The 21,231-nt window shown below is 45.2% G+C and overlaps 1 protein-coding gene across 11 annotated transcripts in view; it reads right to left on the bottom strand.

The window, feature by feature from the left end:
- PTK2 (protein tyrosine kinase 2) overlaps window positions 1-21,231 on the bottom strand; it is a 291,358-nt gene that overhangs the window by 87,026 nt on the left and 183,101 nt on the right. For 6 of the 11 annotated variants that reach the window (XM_014589190.2, XM_006152112.3, XM_006152113.3 and 3 more), the window contains 4 exons: window positions 16,408-16,425; window positions 9,427-9,483; window positions 7,050-7,070; window positions 5,845-5,942 (listed from right to left, as the gene is read on the bottom strand). In XM_014589190.2, coding sequence (XP_014444676.1) covers window positions 5,845-5,942; window positions 7,050-7,070; window positions 9,427-9,483; window positions 16,408-16,425 — 194 coding nt within the window. The remainder of the gene's footprint in view (window positions 1-5,844; window positions 5,943-7,049; window positions 7,071-9,426; window positions 9,484-16,407; window positions 16,426-21,231) is intronic. The other 5 variants (XM_006152115.3, XM_027773308.1, XM_006152116.3 and 2 more) reach the window with 3 other exon arrangements.

The following is a 21,231-nucleotide window of genomic DNA, read 5'->3' as shown; positions in this document are numbered from 1 at the left end:
GGCACCGGTCACGGGCAGGAGAGCCTGCACTGGAGCAGACTTGGGAAGACAAGCCTCGTCCCCTCAGTGCTGACAAAGGCACAGGGCCAGGTCCTATTTCTGTCATTTAGCTCACATCGAAGGACTCCTGTGCATTCCATTTATATGCTGATTTCAAAATTGATACCTGTAGCCCTGACTTTCTTTTCAGTCCAAAATTGATCAAACTTACCTATTCTTTTTCCTGACTTGAATATGGAAGTTATTTTATTTTATTTATTTATTTTCTTAGAGGTTTTTGCTGTAGGGTATGTGTGCTCACCAGGAAGACAGAGAAGGACAGAGAGACAGAAAGCAAGAAATCACCTCCCAGGGAGGATGGCCACACTGTAATCCCTTCTCCTCCATACTACTCTCAGGATCTGGGGCAAACATGCACGTGTGCCCAGCGTGAGTTTAAGCCACTGGGTGTGCGACTCGAACCACAGTCAGCTACATGGGAGTCCAGCAACATAGCCATTATGCCATCTGCTGGTCCCATAGAGGTTATTTTAAACTGAACATGACCCAAATAAAACTCCCAACAGTCTACAGTGACTGAGAATTTTATGTGTCCATTTGACTGGGCTCTGAGGTGCCTAGATATCTGGTGCGACAGAATTCTGGATGATTCTGTGAGTATTTCTGGACGAGTTTAACATTAAAGTACCAGGTCAGCAGGTGGCATGGTGGTTAAAGGCACTGGGCTTCCACCTGACCGACTACAGTTTGAGTCACAGACTTAGTGGCTTCCTTTCTCACTTTCTCTCTCTGTTTCTCTCTGGTCAAATTGAAAATAATGATAATAAGTATTTTTACAAAACCATTTAAAGTGCCAAGACGGGTGACGCAGATTGTCCTCCCCAGCATAAGCAGCCTCACGTAAGGCCAGGCCAACCATGGGTAAGAGAAAAGCCTTTCTGCCCATCGCCTTTGAGCTGACACACTGGCTCTTTTCTGCCTTCAAACTGAGCTGTGCCCTGGTTCTCAGGCCTCCCTGCACTATCAGCTCTCCTGGGTCTCCGCGTGCCAACTGCAGACCGTGGCACCTATGAGCTGCCACGGCCTCAGGCATCAGTGCCTCACAGCCAGTATCTCCCTCTATCCATAGGTTGGTCCTGTCTCTCCGGAGAACTGGACTAATAGGCACCTTCACGTCTGGTCTTCTCCGCCTCACCTAAGGAAACGGTATTCATATACCAGCTCAAGATAAACAGCCCAGAAGCCGGCTCCCCATGATGTATACAGCCCCCAGAAGCCCTTCTGATGCTCCCATTTCCCTCACCCTCGTCGTCCAACAACTCAGGAGCAGGTCCCGATGTCCTGCCTCCTGCACACATCTCGCGCCCGACGTGCCCTGCTCCCCTCCTACTGTGGGCACCTCCACTGTCAGCACCCTCAGAGCAGCCACTGCCACCTTGCTCCAGCGCTGATGGTAGCACCTATGATCTCCACATGGCAGTGAGATGGTTCCAGAATATCAATCAGACCATTTCACTACACTGCTCAAACCTTCCGTGGGCTTCTGTCCCATGATACTTAGATTCAGAGTACGACTCTGCACCAGGGCCCACAGGCCGACTTCCCACCTGACTCGCACCCTAGCTACTCTCCCACAGCACTCCTGACAGCCCCTCCTGCTCTGCCTGACCGCCAAGTTCCCATGGTGCTGAGCTCCAGATACCTGCAGTAGGTCCTTAGTCACAGAGGCCCTCCGATCATCCTACCCAAAACAGTGCCCACCACCCGGCTTTCTTCATTACCTTCTCACAGTCCACAATGTCCTACTCACTCACTCAGGTGTCTCCCTTCCTTAAGTCCCATGACTGCGGTTACTGCGGCCCCTCTCATGCCACTGCGTCATTATGTAGACATTATAATGCAGGCACCATGGACACCGTCCTTTACAGTACGGCCACCCACTTCCCAGCACTGACCGAGCTTCAACAGAGCAGGGACCAAATCTGTCTTTTTTACCCAAAAAATCCCCATTAGCATACTATCTGACTCACTGTATTTGCATGCCAAAGATTTGCAGATTAATAAATGCTACTATACCTTTATTTTAAATGTGGCTGCTCATTAATTAGCTGTGGCATGTTGTTAAAATACCTTAAACTGTATTTATTTATTTTAGATTTTGTACTAATTGTACACCATATAATTCTAGGAAATAAAATGCTTTCAAGTAAGAGGAATATAAATGGTAGAATGATTGTAACATAGACTCAGGGGACTACAGTACCTTTCTCAACCTCTAGAAGGGGCATGGCTACATGCCAGATGCTACAGGCAGGATTCTAGGTGGAAACGGTGACCTGGTCCCTAGAGGACAGAGCAGTGGGCTCAGACATAGAGCAAGAACGCCTCCCACTAAAAGTCTGCGCTCAGAGCCTTTCAAGAGTCCGTAACCACACATGGCACTGCAGATGCTACTGAGGAGCCTGAGACTCACAGGCGGCACACACGCAGCGGGCCACACAAGAGCAGCCACGGGGCTCAGCCACTAAAATGTGTGGCTAGTAGTTCCCAAAGTGGACGGTGGAGGTCTAGGGGATGGTCAACTGCTAAAGGGGCTGGTTACAGTGAGACTAGACTGCTGAAGGATGTGCCAGTGCAAAGCAAGTGAGACCACACACACAAAGAGCTCTTTGTAAAACGAAAATGTTACTGCTCAAGATGAGATCCCAAACCTCAGGATACGAGCAACATTCAGGGATGCAGGAAGGGTTGAAATGTTGAGTCAATGCCACACCATGGCAACTACGCCTAGATAAGAAATGCATGATTAGGATCTGAACTAGTAACTGCTAGTCAGTATTTTAAAGATTTTAACAAACAAATCTAGAGCATTATCCTAGAATAAATGAGAGGAAAAAGCAGACTTAAAACTAGATTTTTAAGATTCAGATAATGATATGATTGTGCACCAGTAGGTGTTCAGAGGATTAAAAAGCCCAATAACCTCGCCTAATGGAGAAAGCCTATGTGCACCAGTAAGCCTACAGATGAGCGCCAGGTTTTATCTTAGAATGGGGTTCTAAGTCCTTGCCCACAAGCCCACTTAGTACCAAAGTTTAACTGTACCAGGGCCTATAGGCCCACCCTTCCCCCGAATCTCCCATCCCCAGATGGTCAGCGAGGCCTCTCTGAACAGGACCCTCTCGCTGGGGGCCTGGTGTGTCATGTCCTGCATAACGGCCCCTACACTTGCTGCTCCTCTGTCTAGAACACACCACCCAGGGGACCACTGTGTGCCTGGCTCCCTGTGTCAGGGCCCTGCTCCCAAGCCACCTGTCAGGAGACTTTCCCGGCCATCCGCGTCCAAGGGCACCCAGACCTCCTCTTGTCCATGCTGGTTTCTCAGAGCACAAAGCCACAGCTTTTACACTGAATGCTGAAAAAAGGAACTTCTAATCTTTACTGTTGCTCACAGAAAATCTTTTCTAATAGTAACATTCAGCATATCCCTAATGTGTGTGTAAAAAATATTAAAAACTGGTCAGCAGGCAGCATGGTGGTTAAGGTGCTGGAAACCCTCACATGGCCAACCACAGTTTGAGTCCTGGACTTAGTAAGTGGCTTGCTTTCTCACTTTCTTTCTCTCTTTCTTTGGGCAAGTGAAAAAGATTGGGAAAAAAAAAAAAAAGACAAAAAGTGTCACTGGGCACCTATGCTGCGTGCTGAAAATTCTAAGAGTAGCATGAAGAAGGGATTAGTGTTGTCAGCTCCTGTGGGTTTTTTTCCCCTCTCAATTGTCTCTCTCTAGCCAGTGAGCGCAGGCCCCCTACAGCAAAAACCTAAAAAATAAATGTACACACATAGAAATAGTAGATATGGAGCTATTGGGTACGAAACACCATCTGCAGTTTCCAAAGTAGGGACACGAGAAAAAGGTCAGTTATTTGTACTACTTTAACTTTAGAACCATCTCTGTATGCCTATTATTATTTTAGTTTAAAAATAGTTTCTTGAGTAAGCATGTACTGTTATTTTAAAATGTCACCTTAAAAATGGGAACCAGCAGTTAGCGTTAAGGCTATGTCGCTGGACTCCCACGTAGTCGACCGCGGTTCATGTCCCGGACCCGGAGGCTTAGAACTCACACCGGGCGCATGTGCGTGTGTGCCTAGGATCCCGAGAGGAGAATGGAGAAGGGATTGTGGCGTGACCATCCCCCCTGGGGGGTGATTTCTCGCTTTCTGTCTCTATGTCTCTATCTGTCTGGCGAGCGCATGCGCCCTATAGCAAAAACCTCTCCAAAAAAAAAAAGAGACTGATCTGGGACCAACAGGTGGTGTGGTGGTTAAGGGTCTGGACTCCCATATGGTTGACCGTAGTTTGAGTCCCAGACCTGGCAGCTTGTTTTCTCACTCTGTCTCTCCCTCTCCCTCCCCCTCTCTCTCTGGTGAGCACATGTACCCTATAGCAAATTAAAAAATAAGTTAAACAAGTAATTCTTGGAAAAAAATTCCTGACCTAAGTTACAGAAGACGCACCGACAGGTGCTGGGGAGGGCGCGGAGATACTGGCACTCTCCATGCTGATGCCAGGCATGTAAAATGGACAGCTGCCTGGGACATCAGCTCGGCAGTTGATGACAAAGTTGAGCACACCTACCATATGTAAACTGCTTCTACTCCTAGGTGTGCATAAGAGAGAACTGAAAGCGTATGTCCACACGAAAACCTTCACATGAAAGTGCACAGCAGCCTTTTAACAGCCAAAATGTGGAAATAACGCCAACGTCCACCGATGGTGGATGAACAAAAAGTGGAATGTCTACACAAAGGAACCATATCTGGCAACAAAGGAGATGAAGTACTGCCACCCTGCAACACGGATCAATCTCAAAGACGTCGCATGGAGTGGAAGAAGCCAACCACCAAAGACCACGTATCATATGGTTCCACTTACGCGCGACACCCGGAGCAGACAGAGCGACAGAGCTGGGAAGTACCTGATGGCTGCCAGGGGCTGGTACGGAAAGAACTGTAATGGGTATGAGGTTTCTTTGTGAGGTAAAGAAAATGCTCTAAAATTGACCGTGGGGATGGCTGTACAACTATGAGAATATACTACAAAGCACTACATTGCACACCTTTTTTATTTTGAGAGAGATATTTTCTTTTTATTCAGAGAGAGACTTTTGTTAAAAGAATATGCTTGCCAGAGAGAAAGAAAGAGAAAGTGAGAAATCACCTCCCAGGGGGGATGGCCACACCGCAATCCCTTCTCCTCCATTCTCCTCTCAGGATCTTGGGCACGTGTGCGGTGTGAGTTTTAAGCCACCAGGTCTGGAACTGGAACCGTAGTCAACTACACAGGAGTCCAGCAACATAACCATTATACTATTTGTTGGTCCTAAACTGCACACTTTTAAAGAGTGAATTTTATAGTATGTAAATTATATTCTAATGAAGCTATTACTAAAAATAATTTTTAAAATTCACTGATCTGTCCTGGAGGGTAAAGTTGGGACAAATTAATGTTCTTTTCTTGAAAACATGGTGAAGTGGGAATACTGGCTGTTGCACACTCCAATTATCCAAGTTGCCAATTCTATCCAGTGGAACAGCCCCCCCATGGAATAAACTTATTAATGATGACACAGGCTGAAAGACTGAAATGAATTAAAGACAGACCCAGAAGCTAGTTTTGCTGTTTTTTGGTTTCTGAATATGCCAAGTAAGTAGGCAGCTAGGGTAAGTTTTATAAAAGACAACTATGAAGATTTAGAAAAACAGAAAACTCACGAAGACAACTGAGAGGCAATTTAATCATAGACAGAATCAGTCTGGATGTTGGTAGTGATAAAGGACTTACTGGACTCATGTAAACGCCTTGATGTACATCTCCAAATTGGCCTTCTCCGATACATCGTCCAAGTTCTATTCTTTCTCTTTGAATCTCATAATCCCTGGCTGCAAAACACGACCCATACATGGGTTAACACTTAAGTGCTGTATTCTAAATGTAGAAATAACATCTGCCACATTTCATTTCATTGTCATCCATGAGCAAACATTTCATCTGTGGCACATAAATCTATAAAAACGCTTTCGAGGGAGTGGAATTCTCTTAAACATTTTAAAAGAAACTTATGTTATATTGGATGAATTACTAAGAACATGAATTTTATTAAAAGTAGTTTTTTTTCTTTTTGTTTCTAAGAGTTTGTGAATGTCTGGTTTATTTTATATTTAGTTGATTGTTTCCTAAATAATTGCTCCAAGCATTAAATTATATACTTAAAATTAATAACTGCTATTAGTTTAGATATTAATGAGGGTATAAGAAGTTGTTTAAAGCAATTATTTTACAAATAACTAAAATCTGTAAATATGGAGACAATATAAAATTGTGTCATCAGTAAACTTTGTTGTGGATGTTGAAGAGTTTTCCACTTCATTATAATCCTATCTCTATATTATTCATGGTGCTAAAAGAGTTTAAAGAGGTAGTTTCTACAAACTAATTTCAAATTAGATGACTCTGAATCAAGGCTAATGATTATCAACCTAAGAGTACGTTACACTTCAAGAACATGTGCCTCCAATTAATGTACTCAATTGTTGATATTTTTTTAAAAATTATTATTTAGTACAGTGCTGAGGCACAAAGAAAGAAAATACCCACTGGGAACATAGTCAACTGCATCCTAATTTCATTAACTAGTTGATATATCGATGTATTTCAGTGAAGAAACCCATCCCCATAGCCTGGCTGTACTGTACTGTATTGCACCAGTGCAACCTCCACTGGATGGGCCAACAGTCTCTGATACTACAAAACTTTCTCCCTGGCTTATCAAATTATAAATCACGCAGAACGTTCAACCCCAATTTTGGATTATTATTTTCCTCTTTAAAATCACTTTAGCTAGTAGTTCCATTGATTTAACGGGATGAGTAAACCAATGACAAATCATTTAAAAAAACAAAAGTGAACTGAAAACTTTAACATCCCATACCACTCCATAGGTTGCGATTGCAAGCAAAAGCGGTTATTTTTTAAAGGAACCCTGTTACCTTCATCTATTCCATAGCTTTCTGTATTGCAATTAAGAGAGAAAAAAAATTAAAGACCTTGCTTAGAAATAACTAATAGCAATGAGGTTAACAACAACAAATTCGGAGAGTACATTTCAATTACATTTACTTTTTAAAAATACTTTAAGCATAAATGAGTAAAGTATAAATACAAGTAAAAACTAAAAATCCTCATATTAGCTCAATGTTATTTAAACAATGCTTTTAAATTCATATGTCGTAATTTCCTCTAGTGTAACTTCTGTGACATCTGGATAAGTCAAATTGGACATTTACTACTTAATTCTGAATAATATATAAATGAAAATGGATATTCTGCAGGAATGTACAAATGATTAAATGGTTTATCAAAAAACTAAAATGAAGTTTAAAAATAAATTGTTTTAGGTTTTTACATTTTTTTTAAAAAGAGAGGTTTTAGCTATAAGTCACGTATGCTAGCTAGAGAGACAGAGACAGAAGCGAAAAATCAACCCCCAGCAGGGATGGTCACGCTGCAATCCCTTCTCCTCTAGTCTCCTTTTGGGATTATGGGCATGCACACACAAGCGCCCAGTGTAAGTTTTAAGCCACCGAGTCCAGGATTTAACTGTGGTCAACTGCATGGGAATCCAATACCATAACCATTAAGCCATCTGCTGGCCCCCTTTATTAAGTTTTTGTCATAGGGCACATGCGCTCACTGGAGAGAGAGAGAGAGAGGGAAAGTGAGAAATTACCCCTTGGGGGTCAGTCACAGAGCAATCCCCTGCCCTCCACCCTCCTATTGGGATTCAGGACTCGAATACCCTCGCACCTGCTGTGATTTTTATGCTGCCAAGTGTGGGGTGGCAGCTGGCCATGTGTGAGTCCAGGGCCTTAACCACCATACCACCTGCTGGCCCTAAACTGACGTTTTAAAAACATTGCTCCAAATTGCTACTGGTGATCAAAATGTACACACTCAAGGGCTGGCCTGGGGCCTGGTGGTTTCAGAAGCTGGATCCCATAAGGCTGGCTGTGATCTGAGTCTTTGTGGCCTGAGAAACATGCAAGGCATGTGTACATGCGTGAGCAAAACCCTAAAAGGAGGGAGAGATGGAGAAGGGACTGCGGCATGATGATTCCCCAAGACGGGGGTGGGGTGCTGGGGGGAGGGGGTAGTATACTTTCTCCCTCTCCAGCAAGTGCCAATTTTCTCTTGCAAATAAAACAAACAAACAAACAAAGCAGATGCTTAAGTGCCAGCTCTTGCTGCTCTGTCCAATTACCCTCGGATAGAAAAGCTGCTGAGAGGGGACCAGGCTCACCTACAATATACATGCCTAAAGGGCTCAGTTGTTTCTTTCTACTCTGGTAACATATCCTCAATGTATATTGAAAACTCAAATGAGAGTATCATTAGAAAATTGTTATACTGGGGTCAGCAGGTGGTGTGGTGGCGAAGGGTGCTGGACTCCTACATGGCTGACCACGGTTTGTGTCCTGGACCTGGTAGCTTTCTTTCTCTCTCTCTCCCTCTCTCTCTCTCCCTCTCTCTCCCTCTCTCCCCTACCTCCTTCTCTAGGCAAATTAAAAAAATAAACAAAGTTAAAAAAAATAATTCTTTTAAAAAGAAGAGCCAAAACACTGGATATGTTCATTTAAAAAATACAGTGTGCTGCTAAAATGGGGACATTCAGATTCTGAATTACTAAGGCCTCTGAGTCCTTGCTAAGAGGCAGGCTTATAAAAAGGGTTTTTTCCCCCCCGACATAAATGAAATTTCAAGGGCTTATTCAATTCAAAATTGGGTGCTTCTAGATCTTGGCTTCCAGAATTCTCTTAGTCAATGAGCTGCATGGAGAAAACTGTAATGGAATTTTGACATTTCCAGGCTGCCTGAAGGTCAGTCAAGAGTTCTGCCTGTATTCCCACACTTTCCACCCCAACCCCAACCCTGAGGTGTTTGGACTGAGGTTAGAAGTTATGTGTCAATATCAATAAAAGAACAAACAATTTCAAGGAGAAATAAATGCAATGTTTTGGACGAGTATGTACATATGTATATAAATATACATCTAACTTTAAATAACATTAACTTTCTACAAAGAGAAAACAGTCTCATTGAAAAAGATTATTATTATACATAGAGTTAGAAAACGAGATAACAAAAACTGAGTAACTATAGTGAAGTATGTCAGACATTTGAGTTTTAGGCTTTTGGCCTCGGAGTGGGCACATATAAGAGAATTCTCAAGGCTGAAAAGAACATTTCTGTTAAGTACTCAATGAGGGATTAAAGATGGCTCTAAAAGGACAGTAAATATCTAAAGCGTGTGACTGTGAAGCACTATCTGACAAATCTGAACAAGAACAAAACTGGAAGCCCACTTACTTGAGGGCATGGTATATGTATCCTCTTCATCGATAATCTCAGCATAATCGTCCGTTTCTGCAGGAAAGGAAACAGTTATGTTGGAAAAGGTCAAATATCTGACCTTCCGGACTTGAAAACAATTGGAAAATGCAGAATGGTCTGCCTAATCCCCCAACTATGCCAAAATATCTTTACAAGATGATTACTCAACTTCTGCTCACACATGAGTCATTTATGGAAATAAAAGTGACATCGTTGTTCGATTTGTTGTAACACAGACTTGATTACCAGAGAGCAAACAGGGCTACGACAGGAGCCTTGTCGAGAATAGAGACAGGAAGCGTCTATGTACACGATGCACATGGCCGATGGGTACTGACTGCAGAGCTCACGCCGCTGCACAGGACACTCCGCACACATCTGAAACCACACTGCTGCCTACGGGACTTCTCTGACACGGCTGCTACCTCTAAAACTCAGTACCCACTTTTACTAGTAACGGTAAGACTCAGTAGTCTAAACTGAACTTTCTCCTCCAGAAAACAAACGGCAGCCCAATTTTGCAGAGATTAACTGGGCGAATTTATTCCATTTGCTTAGAGTTGAAAAATGTAACTCAGAAATGGATCTTGCATGACTTGTTTACTTGGACATTTGAAGAACACACATTTATGTCAAAAAGGTTTAAAAATCTGCCAAAAAGAATAAAATGAGAGCAGAGAATTGTGACTTTTTGAGATAATGTCAAGGAGCTCCATGTTTCTACTCGCTTTTCTTGGTAATGCAGTAACTTAAAAATCCACCACGACATTAACAGGGAATACACACAAACACACACTCACTTGGGTAACAATCATACTGAAAAACCACTTAAGTCTTATCTGTTTTCTCTTTCTGGAAAAAAGGAAATTTTTCAGTGGCAACAAGCATAAGGATTTTAATTGCTGGGCCATTCTGTGGGTCACTGGAGGAGTGGCAGCAATGTCTGATAATGCATTTGAAAAGAAGGCTCTGTTTAAAAATGGAACCTGATTATCTACATTTAATCCAGGAGACTAAAAGCTACAAGTTCTTCCGTCTATGCTGCCATCAGTATTTCATTCAGATATTAAATAGGTCAGGAGCAGTATAGAGTTGGTAAAATGGCTATGTTACTGGACTCCCATGTAGTCAACCAAGGTTCAAGTCCTGGACCCGGTGGCTTAAACTCACACCTGGCGCATGTATGTGCCCAAGATCCCGAGAGGAGAATGGAGGAGAAGGGACTGTGGTGTGGCCATCCCCCCCCGGGGGGTGATTTGTCACTCTCTGTCTCTTTCTCTCTCTTTCTGGCCAGCACATGCTCCCTATAGCAAAAACCTCTAAAAAAAATAAATAAATAAAATAAAAAAGAGAGAGAGAGAGAGAGAGAAAAGGACAGCTCCTCTCACTATTCCGCTTCCTCTCCGGAGGCTTCTATGGAAGAGACCAAGCAGCTGAAGGCTTGGGGTTCCTGTGTGCCAGTACTTTCCACTGGTCTTCCTGGTTTGTCTGTAATGCCTTCACAGACTGTTTTTATAAAACCCCCAGTAAATTCTGTTTTTTTTTTTTTTTTTTTGAGAGGGTTTTGCTCTAGGATGGGGATACTCACCCGAAACAAGAGAGAGACAGAGAGACAACAAGAAATCACCCCCCCCCGGGGGGGGATGGCCCTTCTCCATTTTCCTCCTGGGATCTCAGGCACGCACGCATATGTGCCCGGTGTGAGTTTAAGCCACCGGGTCCTGGACTCCACTGCGGTCGACTACGTGGGAGTTCAGCGACAGAGCCGTTACGCTAACTGCTGGTCCCGCCCCAGTAAATTCTGAAGGAGCAAAAATAAAATGGCTGGGGCTGGCAGGTGGCATGGTGGTAAAGGTGCTCCCCTTCCACACAGCAGATAATATATAATCTACTTAATAAAATAAAATACAACCTTTTAAAAAATGGGTAATATATGTATTAGGCTAGCAGACACACTGATTTGGGAAAAAATCATGCTACATATATTTCAATGAATTCACACAACAGTAAGGAAGAGCCTGTGAGGGTTTTTGTTCTGTTTGTTTTTAAGCTGTGTGAATCCTTATCAAACCTCTGGGGCTGGACGGGATCTCCCTGGGAACCCTTCACAGCAGCGTGTTCCGTACTGTGACGAAGACCTCTACTGCAATCAACCTCCTGGCTCGGCTTTTAGGAACAGCTGGCACTGCTCCAAGTGCATGGGTCTGCAACGGTCTGCACCCTCCCTCCACAGGGGCTCTCACGTGCTAAAACTTGACTTACTTTTCTAAGAATTCTTGAGATTGATTTGCTTATGTAGATTTTCTTCCCTGGATTAAGGATTGTCGGATAATATAACGCTGAGATGAGAGGCATTTTTACATACTCAAAGGCTCTGAAAACTTAGAGCCCAGCTGAAGCTACCTGGGCAGCTCTCCCTCCCCTCACCAAATTAACAATGTCAAAGTAGGAAAATTCAAGGAAAACGAAACAGATCTAAAGATTTGGGCACAAATAAAGGAAACTAGATCTGCATTCTCTATTTTAATGATGATGACAACCAACACCAAGATCTCGCCGTATGCTAGACACTGTTACACATACCCGTGTATGTATAACTATCACTGAACCCTCCATAAAATTCTGTGAGGTGGTACTATCATCATCATCCCTGCTTTACAGGAGCAAACTGAGGCCCAAAAGAGACGGGTAACTTTCTCAAGAGCCCAAGTCAACCTGCAGGGAGGTGGTGTTCGGCACAGTGCTCCGCGACAGAGCTCAGATGAATTACTGTGCTTTGCTATTATTATCTTTCTCAAAGTTAACAGGGACTTTTATTGGTGAGGACAAACGCCCAGGGCCTTGAAACTATCCAATGTCCCTACTATATGGACAATAGTTTTGCTCTGGGAATGCTCCCAGAAAGGCTCGTCTGGACCAGTGTACCTGGGAGACAATTTTGGAATGCCTGGCTCACCAGTTAAGACATTTAAAAAGTAAAAAAAAAAAAAAAAAAAGAATTTTAAATTGGAGACTTTTAGAGCCCACAGGTGGCATGGTGGTTGAGGTGCTGGACTTGACATGGCTGACTGCAGTTGAAGTCCCAAACCTGGTGGCATGAAGATCACGCTGAGCGCAAGTACATGTGCCCAATCCCAGGAGGAGAAGGGATTACTGTGGTCTACCCCCTGGGGGTGACTTCTCACTTCCCCTCTTACTATCTGTCTCTCTCTCCAGTGAGCAAAAACCTTACAAATAAAATTTTTAAGAAGGAGACTTCGGGCCTAGCAGTTGGTTATAAAGGTATGTCACTGAACTCCCACGTAGTTGACCACAGTTCAAGTCCTGGACCTGGTAGCTTCAACTCACACTGGGCGCATGTGCGTGCGTGCCCAAGATCCCGAGAGGAGAATGGAGGAGAAGGGATTACGGTGTGGCCATCCCCCTGGGAGGTGACTTTTTGCTTTCTGTCTCTCCATCTTTCTCTGTCTTTCTGGCGAGCGCACATGCCCTATAGCAAAAATCCCCCCTCCCCCCAAAAGAGACTTCTAAAACTTTGGATAGCATGGTAACTTCAATAGCTTGGCCTCACAATATGTGATAAAATTAGTAAAATGAAAGACATTAAAAAAACAGAAATTGACAGCTCAGAAAATAGGAGTGAAAAGTTAGCAAATCCTTATCTTTTATTGTTTGCTTTCTGCTGTAGGGTGTATGTGTTCACCAGAGACAGAGAGACGGAAAGTGAGAAATCATCCCCTGGGGAGATGACCGCACCACAATTCTGTCTCCTTCATTCTCCTCTTGGAATTTTGGGCACATGTGCACACACACGTGGAGTGATTTTCAAGACATCAGGTCCAGGACTCAAACAGTGGTCAGGTCCAGGACTCAAACCGTGGTCAGCCACGTGGGAGTCCAGCACCTTAACCTCCATGCCATCTGCTGGCCCCACCATGTCTTTATTTTAAAGCAAATTAAAGAGACATAGTAAAGTTGCTGCCCACATGACAGAAGGCATATGCTCTGGCACTTACAGAGCCTGATCCTTTCGGAGTTCCTGTGAAGAAGACAACTCGGAGGCTGGGAGGAATGGGTCAGAGGGGAAGGGATGCCACCCCTTGGTCTGTGTGGGAAAGGAACTGAACCAAGGGTGCAAGCTCACTCCTTAGGTACTGAAAACCTGATGGCTCTCCCACACTGCAGGCTGACACCGTGACTCTGTCATCCCTCTTCCTTTCTCTCCTGGGGGCAGTAGTGAGCACTTCTGACAATTGGCTTCTGGGTGCTCTCCTGGAGGACAGGCCCAGTCAGGGGCCGAGGCCTGAAGAGTCATCAGTCCTCAACACTGCCATTTTTACACTGATCAGGTTATCGGAGAACTGGGTGAGACCTGCCAGTTTCAGTTTCTTGTCCAACCTGAACCACCCAGATGCACCAGTACCTCGAGGCCAGTGCCATAGAGTTCTTTAGAAGGCAAGAAGAGCCCATCTCGCCTGGTGGCACACCGCTGTTACACTGCAGCCACGTGGGAAGGCCCTATGTGCATCCGAAGGCCTTCCTGTAAACACGCAGGGCACATGTGCGTGCGCCTGTGACCCGGGCGGGCCCAGAGCAGGGGTAGAGGGTAATGTGACGACTCTGTGGGAGTGCCCCTCTCCTTTCTTCCCTCCCACCCCCTTGAAATACATAAACGCTAAAAACAAACAAACAAACAAACAAAAGAAAAACCGAAACAGTATGACCTCGCTCCTTGATGAAGATCAGGAGCGGCAGACTGTCTGGAGAAGGGCAGGCCGGGAGAGCCTGGGACTGCTGGCCAAGCTGCCTGCCCGCTTACAGTTGCGCACCTTTGGCATTCAAATGATAAGTCCTAAGCAGCTCCAGACCACACACACGGATGGACTGTGCTCAGTAACATCCTATTTATGTGGGTTTTTTTTTTTTTTGAGAGGTTTTTGCTATAGGGCGCGTGCGCTCGCCAGACAGACACAGAGAGAGACAGAGAGACAGAAAGCGAGAAATCACCCCCCCAGGGGGGATAGCCACACTGCAATCCCTTCTCCTCTCGGGATCTTGGGCACGCACACACACATGCCCGGTGTGAGTTTTAAGTCACTGGGTCCGGGACTTGAACCATGGTCGACTACATGGGAGTCCAACGACATAGCCATTACGCTAACTGCTGGTCCCTATTTATGTGGTTTTGAAATCACAAATACTAGTTTAGATTTTCCCTCCAACTATTTTACATTTTCTAAAAAAGTTTTAGTCATAGGGCATGGGGGCACGTGCACTTGCCAGAGAGAGAGGAGGAGAGATAATGAGAGGGAAAGTGAGAACACACCCTGGGGATGGCCACATTGCAATCTCTTCTCCTCTGGTCTCTTCTTGGGATTTCTGGTGCACACACATGTGCCCAGCGTGATTTTGAAGCCTCCAGGTCTGAGACTTGAACTATAGTTGGCCACGTGAGAGTCCAGTGCCTTAAACACCACACCACCTGCTGGCCCTCCTCCAACTATTTTAAAAAGATGTGAAAACCACACACAACTCAAGGGGCGGTATAAGAATGGGTGGGCTCCGTTTGTTTGGCCCATGGGCCTTGGTTTGAGGGCTCCTGGCCAAGACTGAGTGATCAAATCTGTAAGGCTCAGCTTATGTGAAGTGGGGAGAAGCACAGTTGTCCTGGCTAACTCACAGGGCTGGGAAGTTCCGATGTGGGGAAAATACATGAAAACGTTTGCATTCTCCCAATGTGTGCCACAACCATTTTAGACATTTATCTACAACCATTTGGGCCCTCTGACCAATGAAGACACAGAGATGAAGCAATCTGCTGGACATGGCTGGACTAGTGGGCTGATGCTGGGTGGGGCAGTGGATAGGGGCGGGCAGGGCCTAGGTTTGACGCTCCTGCTGGGAGCCTCGGCCCTGCCTCTTACCCTCTGCGCATCAATGTCCTCATCTGCGAAATGGCAAAGACAAGCCCGGGCGGAGAGTGGCCACCTGCAATGAGGAGCCAGGCCCACCTGGCGCCTGCGCTCAGGAGCTTGCAGTGGACACGGCTGCCAAGCTACGACCTAGAAGCCACGCGCCGTCTGTGGCTTCAAACTCCAGGAGCCATACTGAGTTACGGTTTCCCTGTAAGTGCTCTGCCCATTCAACTCGAGTTACCTGAGCACAATACAGGGGCAGTCTTCAGTAAAAGTACTCTTCTATTTAATGTGAGGACGGAAATGCAAGTCCCCCCTAACTTTGTTCCCGTAGTAAAGGAGCTTTGTAAAGTTTCATGTGGTCCGTACATGGAGTAAATGGCAAACATAAGATACTAAGTGTGTTTTAAACATGTCCAGTTCAAGAGCAACCAACTACTAATAGTTTAAAAAACAACCATTTTCACTACTGCTATTTTCCTCATTACATTAATCTGTGTGACTCTTAAAAATTACTTTTCATTCTTTCCTTTTCACTACCTCACTCCCAAACTAAGAATGATCTTATGTGTATGTCTAAGTACGTTCACACACCATACACACACACCACACACACACTCGTACACCACACGCATGCTCGCACATCACACGTGCACACACACACACACACACGCTAGCACACCGTACCAGGGAACACGCTGCATGATCTCTATCACTTACTGCTTTTAAGCATGACGCTGACTACTTTTGCTGGCTGACAGCATTTTGACAATTAACTAATACTCTAAAGTTTTAACAATGAAATCTAGAAAATTCCCCACAAATATATACAACTCAAATTTTCCACTAAGAAAGAATAAACTGATTGTTCTTCTCATGTCAAAGTTCTACACAATTTTCAAGAGATCATTTCTGCACACCATTCTGTAGCTGGTTCTGTTAGATCAAATCCATATTATGCTTTTAATTGAACAGTCAGCTATATAGATTTCCATAAATAATTATCTCATAGTAGTAAGACAAATGTGAAAATAAGTATTACCGTCCCCACTAATTTCATCTGTGGATCCAGGTGGCATGCAAAGAAAGGGGGTGCAGGGGACAGAGGGAAGGAGAGACAGGAGAGAGGAGGGAGAGAGGGGAAAACACACTATTAAAATGACAAGTAAATCAAAGTGTAAGAAAAACTTAAAAGTTACCCCCAAAGTCTAACAGTAAAGTTAAGAGAAGACTACAGTAGTAAATGTTTAGTTGTCTCTCAAGTTAAGGGCATTCTGCCAGATTTAGGTTGTCAACACGTTACACACAGTTACAGAGCAGTATGGTAGACTTTAAATTGGTTGATAAATGTGAAAAATGGCTTCTACCTCCCCAGAGGGAATCTGTGTCCTCCCGACTAAACCGAAACCAACTGGTAACTATGTTTAATCACCGAGGGGGCAATGAGCTCCCGGCTAGTAGCAGTGAGACTGTGCCACTCTCTGGAGGTTCGGCCAGGCCCCTGACTACACAGCGGGAGCTCAGCACTAAGGCTCTATTGACAAGTAAGGCCCCGTGTGCATGAGCACCGAACAGCCAGCCGGCTTTGCCCTGAAACGTTGGGAGCAGTTACTGGTCCAGTTACTGCAATCCTCACTTCCCTAGTCTCCAGATAGCCTGGCAGTCCTGCCCTGTAGCATCCCTGGGTATCGAATCTATCCCCGAAGCACAACAAGCAGATGGGTGGGTTCTCGCTGACCACTCCCCTCATTGGGCTGCATGCTGTAATAGACATCCCACGAAGCAGGGAACCTGGCCCGCAACCCAGTGGGGAATGCTCAGACATCACAGACAGACTGAGAAGCAATTTCCTGCCCTGTCATGCATTTAAAAACCAGCAAATAGGCAAACAAAGTCTTCTCTCCAAAAGGGCAGCCCAGAGGTTGCTGGACACAAACTGGGCCCCAGCTATCGCTCCTGGCCAGTGGAGAGCACATCCTCCATAGCCGATAAAGCTATGAGGTGTACAGGACGACCTATAAGCATCTGGTTAGAGTTAGCTTCTCGGGGGTGCTTTGGTTAACAGGAGAGCCTGGGCAAATATGAATGCAGTACCCGTAGGAGGAGGTTCAAGGGAACAGAAGACCAAAGGGAGAAAGCGTCTAGCTTTCTTAACTTTATGCGGGCAGTGCCTGACTCCTTGGTAAAGAGGCCAGAGGAGGAGAGAGAAAAACAGAAACAGATTATTTCAATACAACAGACAGCTTTCGTTATATTTTAAGGCACATCTACATCAACAAATACAAAATCGCGATGCTAATTTTATTTGACTATCGACACAACTTATGTCCTACTATGATTGATATGGATTTTAAAAATATTACTATTTTAAAATGTAATTTCCTGTTTTGCAAAATTAGCACTAAATACACAAACAAGACACACTAAGACACTCACGGCTCTGCAGAGCCAGTGAGTCGAAGGTACTGATATTTTTACAAAGGATAAAAACCACGCCAAAATGAAACAAAATAAAGACCAATAAATAATTCAAGATTCTTTTGACCATTTAACATTCAACCGTAAAGAAAAAAAGTACAAAAACTAGCAGATTCTGATTTGTTAAAGAACGTCATGAGCAACTTCACCACATCACCAGAGGAGACTGGAGTCTGGGGTGTACACTGTCAACAACGCGCATCCGCGCACACAGAACAGTGGGCCGCGGACGGTCAAGCACAACCGCGCCTCCACGCCAGCATCACTGGCTCATCTGCGGGCTTGTCTGTGTGCTCAGAGCTCTTCTGAGAACATCACTGCTCTCTCTCTCAGGCACTGGCTGTATCGACAAGATACACCGGCCCTGCAGAAGCACACGGCAAGGAGGAAAGCAGAGGCAACACTCAGGACGGAAATGACATCGGCGGACACGTGTCAAAGTGAAGCCTAAGCAAGGCAGTGACCCTGTGAGACGCAGCAGCTGCACATGGGACAGAAACAGGGAGCATTCACAGTTCAACTGCAGACCCACAGGGCGCCATCGAAGGTCAGAACTTCAAGTGTGGGCCCCAGGAGACACGGGTCACGATGGTTCTGGCCAGATGTTGATAACCTTACTGACATTATCAATTATGAAGAGCAGAAACGGGGACCAGGATGGTATAATTATTCCATTACTGTACTCCTGCACAGTTCGCGTCGCAGACCCCGCAGCTTAAAAGTCACGTGGGGCACATGAGCATTCGTGGAGAAGGGACTGTGGTTTGGCCATCTCCCCTGGGAGGTGATTTCTCACTTTTTCAAATGTGTTTTAATTTCAGGAACATTTCCTAGCTATGTCATATTATTGCTAGGTTTGAAAAGCCACCTTTATCGCACCTTAGTTTCTGGCCCTGGTGTATGGCTCCCACCATCTGTACCATATGATGCTGGATGGAAAAGGGGAGGATGAGGCGACAGCAGCGAGATGGGATAAGGACACAACTATGGATGTGAGCATTCCATCAGTCCTAAATATGCTGGCACTGATAATCATACTCTGATTGTATCAGATGATGGCCTTGGTCTTAAGAAATACACACTCAAGTATTTAAAAGGGAGCCACGCCTACCACTCATTTTCAAATGGTTCAGGAAAAAAAATGAACAAAAACCAATACAAAACATATAGAATAAAGTATAAAGCAAGCGAGCCAGAATCTAAACGCAGGGAATGTGAGTGAAGATTTATGAGACTTCATTCTACTCGTAGCACGTTCTCTAAGCAGAATTTATAAAAATAAGCAGTACACAGGTCATGTGCCCTGGAGTCTAGCACCGGCTCTGCCTCCACTCCCTGACCTTGGATATGCCGGCCAACTCCTGTTTCTGGTTTTCTGTAAAAATGGAGGTAGTAACAGAAGCTCCCTCAAGTGAAGAATAGACTTTATAGGACTCCATGGGCACCTGACGCAGGGACCACTCCACAGTCTACTGATTCTTATTTTTCTACTATTTATTTCTAAACTGAGCTAAATATCCTTTATGGTGACTGCAAAAGTACATTTTTTTTTTGAAGAGGTTTTTGCTGTAGGGCATGTGCACTCACCAGAAAGACAGAGACAAAGAAACAGAAAGCAAGAAATCAACCCCCCAGGGGGGACAGCGATGTTGCAATCCCTTCTCCTCCATTCTTCTCTCAGGATCTTGGACACACATGCGCATTATGTTCGGTGTGAGTTTAAGCCACTGGGTCTGGGACTCAAACTACAGTCGACTACATAGGAGTCCAGAGCCATAGCCATTATGCTAACTGTGGCCCCCAAAAGAACATAAAATACAAAAAATGTAAGTATAACTTTTCTTGAGTAATACTGAAAATATTATCCTGTATCATAAAAACATGAAACGGAAGGTCTTTAGCCCCCTTCTTTAACTTTATTCCAGATGACGTTTAAGTTCTAGGCATCAGACCCTGGACGTGAGCTGGACACACCACAAGGTGCTGGGCACAGCAGTGAGCAGGCCAGGCCCCGACTCCTGCTCTAGTACAGGAGACAGATGGCAGTAAGTGAGGGCTTCTCACAGTACACCAACATGTAAGAACCACAGGAAACACGGAAGGGGCACAGGAGCGTTTCGGCATGAGGCAGCAGCCATAAAAACAGGAATCATGGAAAAACCATCCGCAAAGACTTCTGGGAGGAGAGGATGTGGGCCATGAGCATCTTTATGGAGGCCCGCATGGCACAGCCACATTGACACGCAGGCCACTGCTCTGCAGAGGTCCGAGTGGGCACCCGCGAACGGCACCAGGGGGACAGCTGGGGGCAGGTGCACTCAATGAGGTAACAGAGGGCCCGAGAGTTTACCGAAAGGGCTCTGATGAGAGCAACGGAATGAGGAGAGTGACAGAAACCGTCACACTCTAAAGGTTTGGCGGGAGCTTCTAACGGGGGAGCAGAAGTACAACCATTGAGGCTACATGTCGACATGAATGTGAACAGGGCAGCTGCAAGGAAAGTTGGGCTGTGAACATTTTTGGAAGACGAAACCAATTAGAATTTGCTAATGGATTAAACAGGGGAAGAGAAAGCAGAAGGTAGCTTCAAAATTAACTCCCAAGGAGACTAACGGGTAGTGTAAAGGTTAAGGTGCTGGATTCCACTTAGTCTGCACGGTTTGAGTCCCAGATCCAGCAGCTTAAAAATATTACACCAGGTGAATGTACACATGTACCCAAAATTAGGAGAAGGGACTGTGGTGTGACCAACACCTCTGTGAGGTGGTTTCTCTCTCTGTCTCTGGTAAGCACATGTGCCCTATAGCAAAAATGGTAAAAATAAACAAGAAAAGAATGAAAAGAAAAAAAAAATTGAAGGATGGTCTGAAGAGCTGGAGGGTGGCATTCATGAAGAGTGAGGCAGGCTCAGCATGGGGACTAAGAGCTTGTCCCTGATACGCAGTCTCAGATGCTTTCCAGACACCCCAGGAACCTGGGACTGGGAGCTGCCTCCTGAAGAGCTCCTGTCAGGGCATGAGGACAGGTGTGTGTGTGTGTGTGTGTGGGGGGACCACAGGCTGTGATGTGCTGATGGCAAAGCTCTACTCTAGGGGGATCCCCGATGAGCTGAGAGCAGGGGAGAGGGGACAGGGGCTGGGCTGGTGGAAGTAAACTGGGTGGGGACAAGGACTGGGCAGAGCTACAGGCCCAGACCCGAGGCGGGTCAAGGTGGACTCATGGCTTCTCTCTTCTGTGAGCTTTCTCAGTGAGATCAACAGGAAGTCAGTCACCAGCTCAGAGTGAAGGTGGAGAAGGTACTGGAAGCTTGAGGGAAAACCTGAAGTGGAGTGGAGCAGGGGAGAGTGAGAAGACAGGAAAGTCCCATTGAGGAGTGTGATCAGGAATT

This window comes from Tupaia chinensis, unplaced genomic scaffold, assembly GCF_000334495.1.
Source record: "Tupaia chinensis unplaced genomic scaffold, TupChi_1.0 Scaffold000335_1, whole genome shotgun sequence".
NCBI classification, from domain to species: domain Eukaryota; kingdom Metazoa; phylum Chordata; class Mammalia; order Scandentia; family Tupaiidae; genus Tupaia; species Tupaia belangeri.
This window is presented reverse-complemented; position numbering and strand designations above follow the sequence as displayed.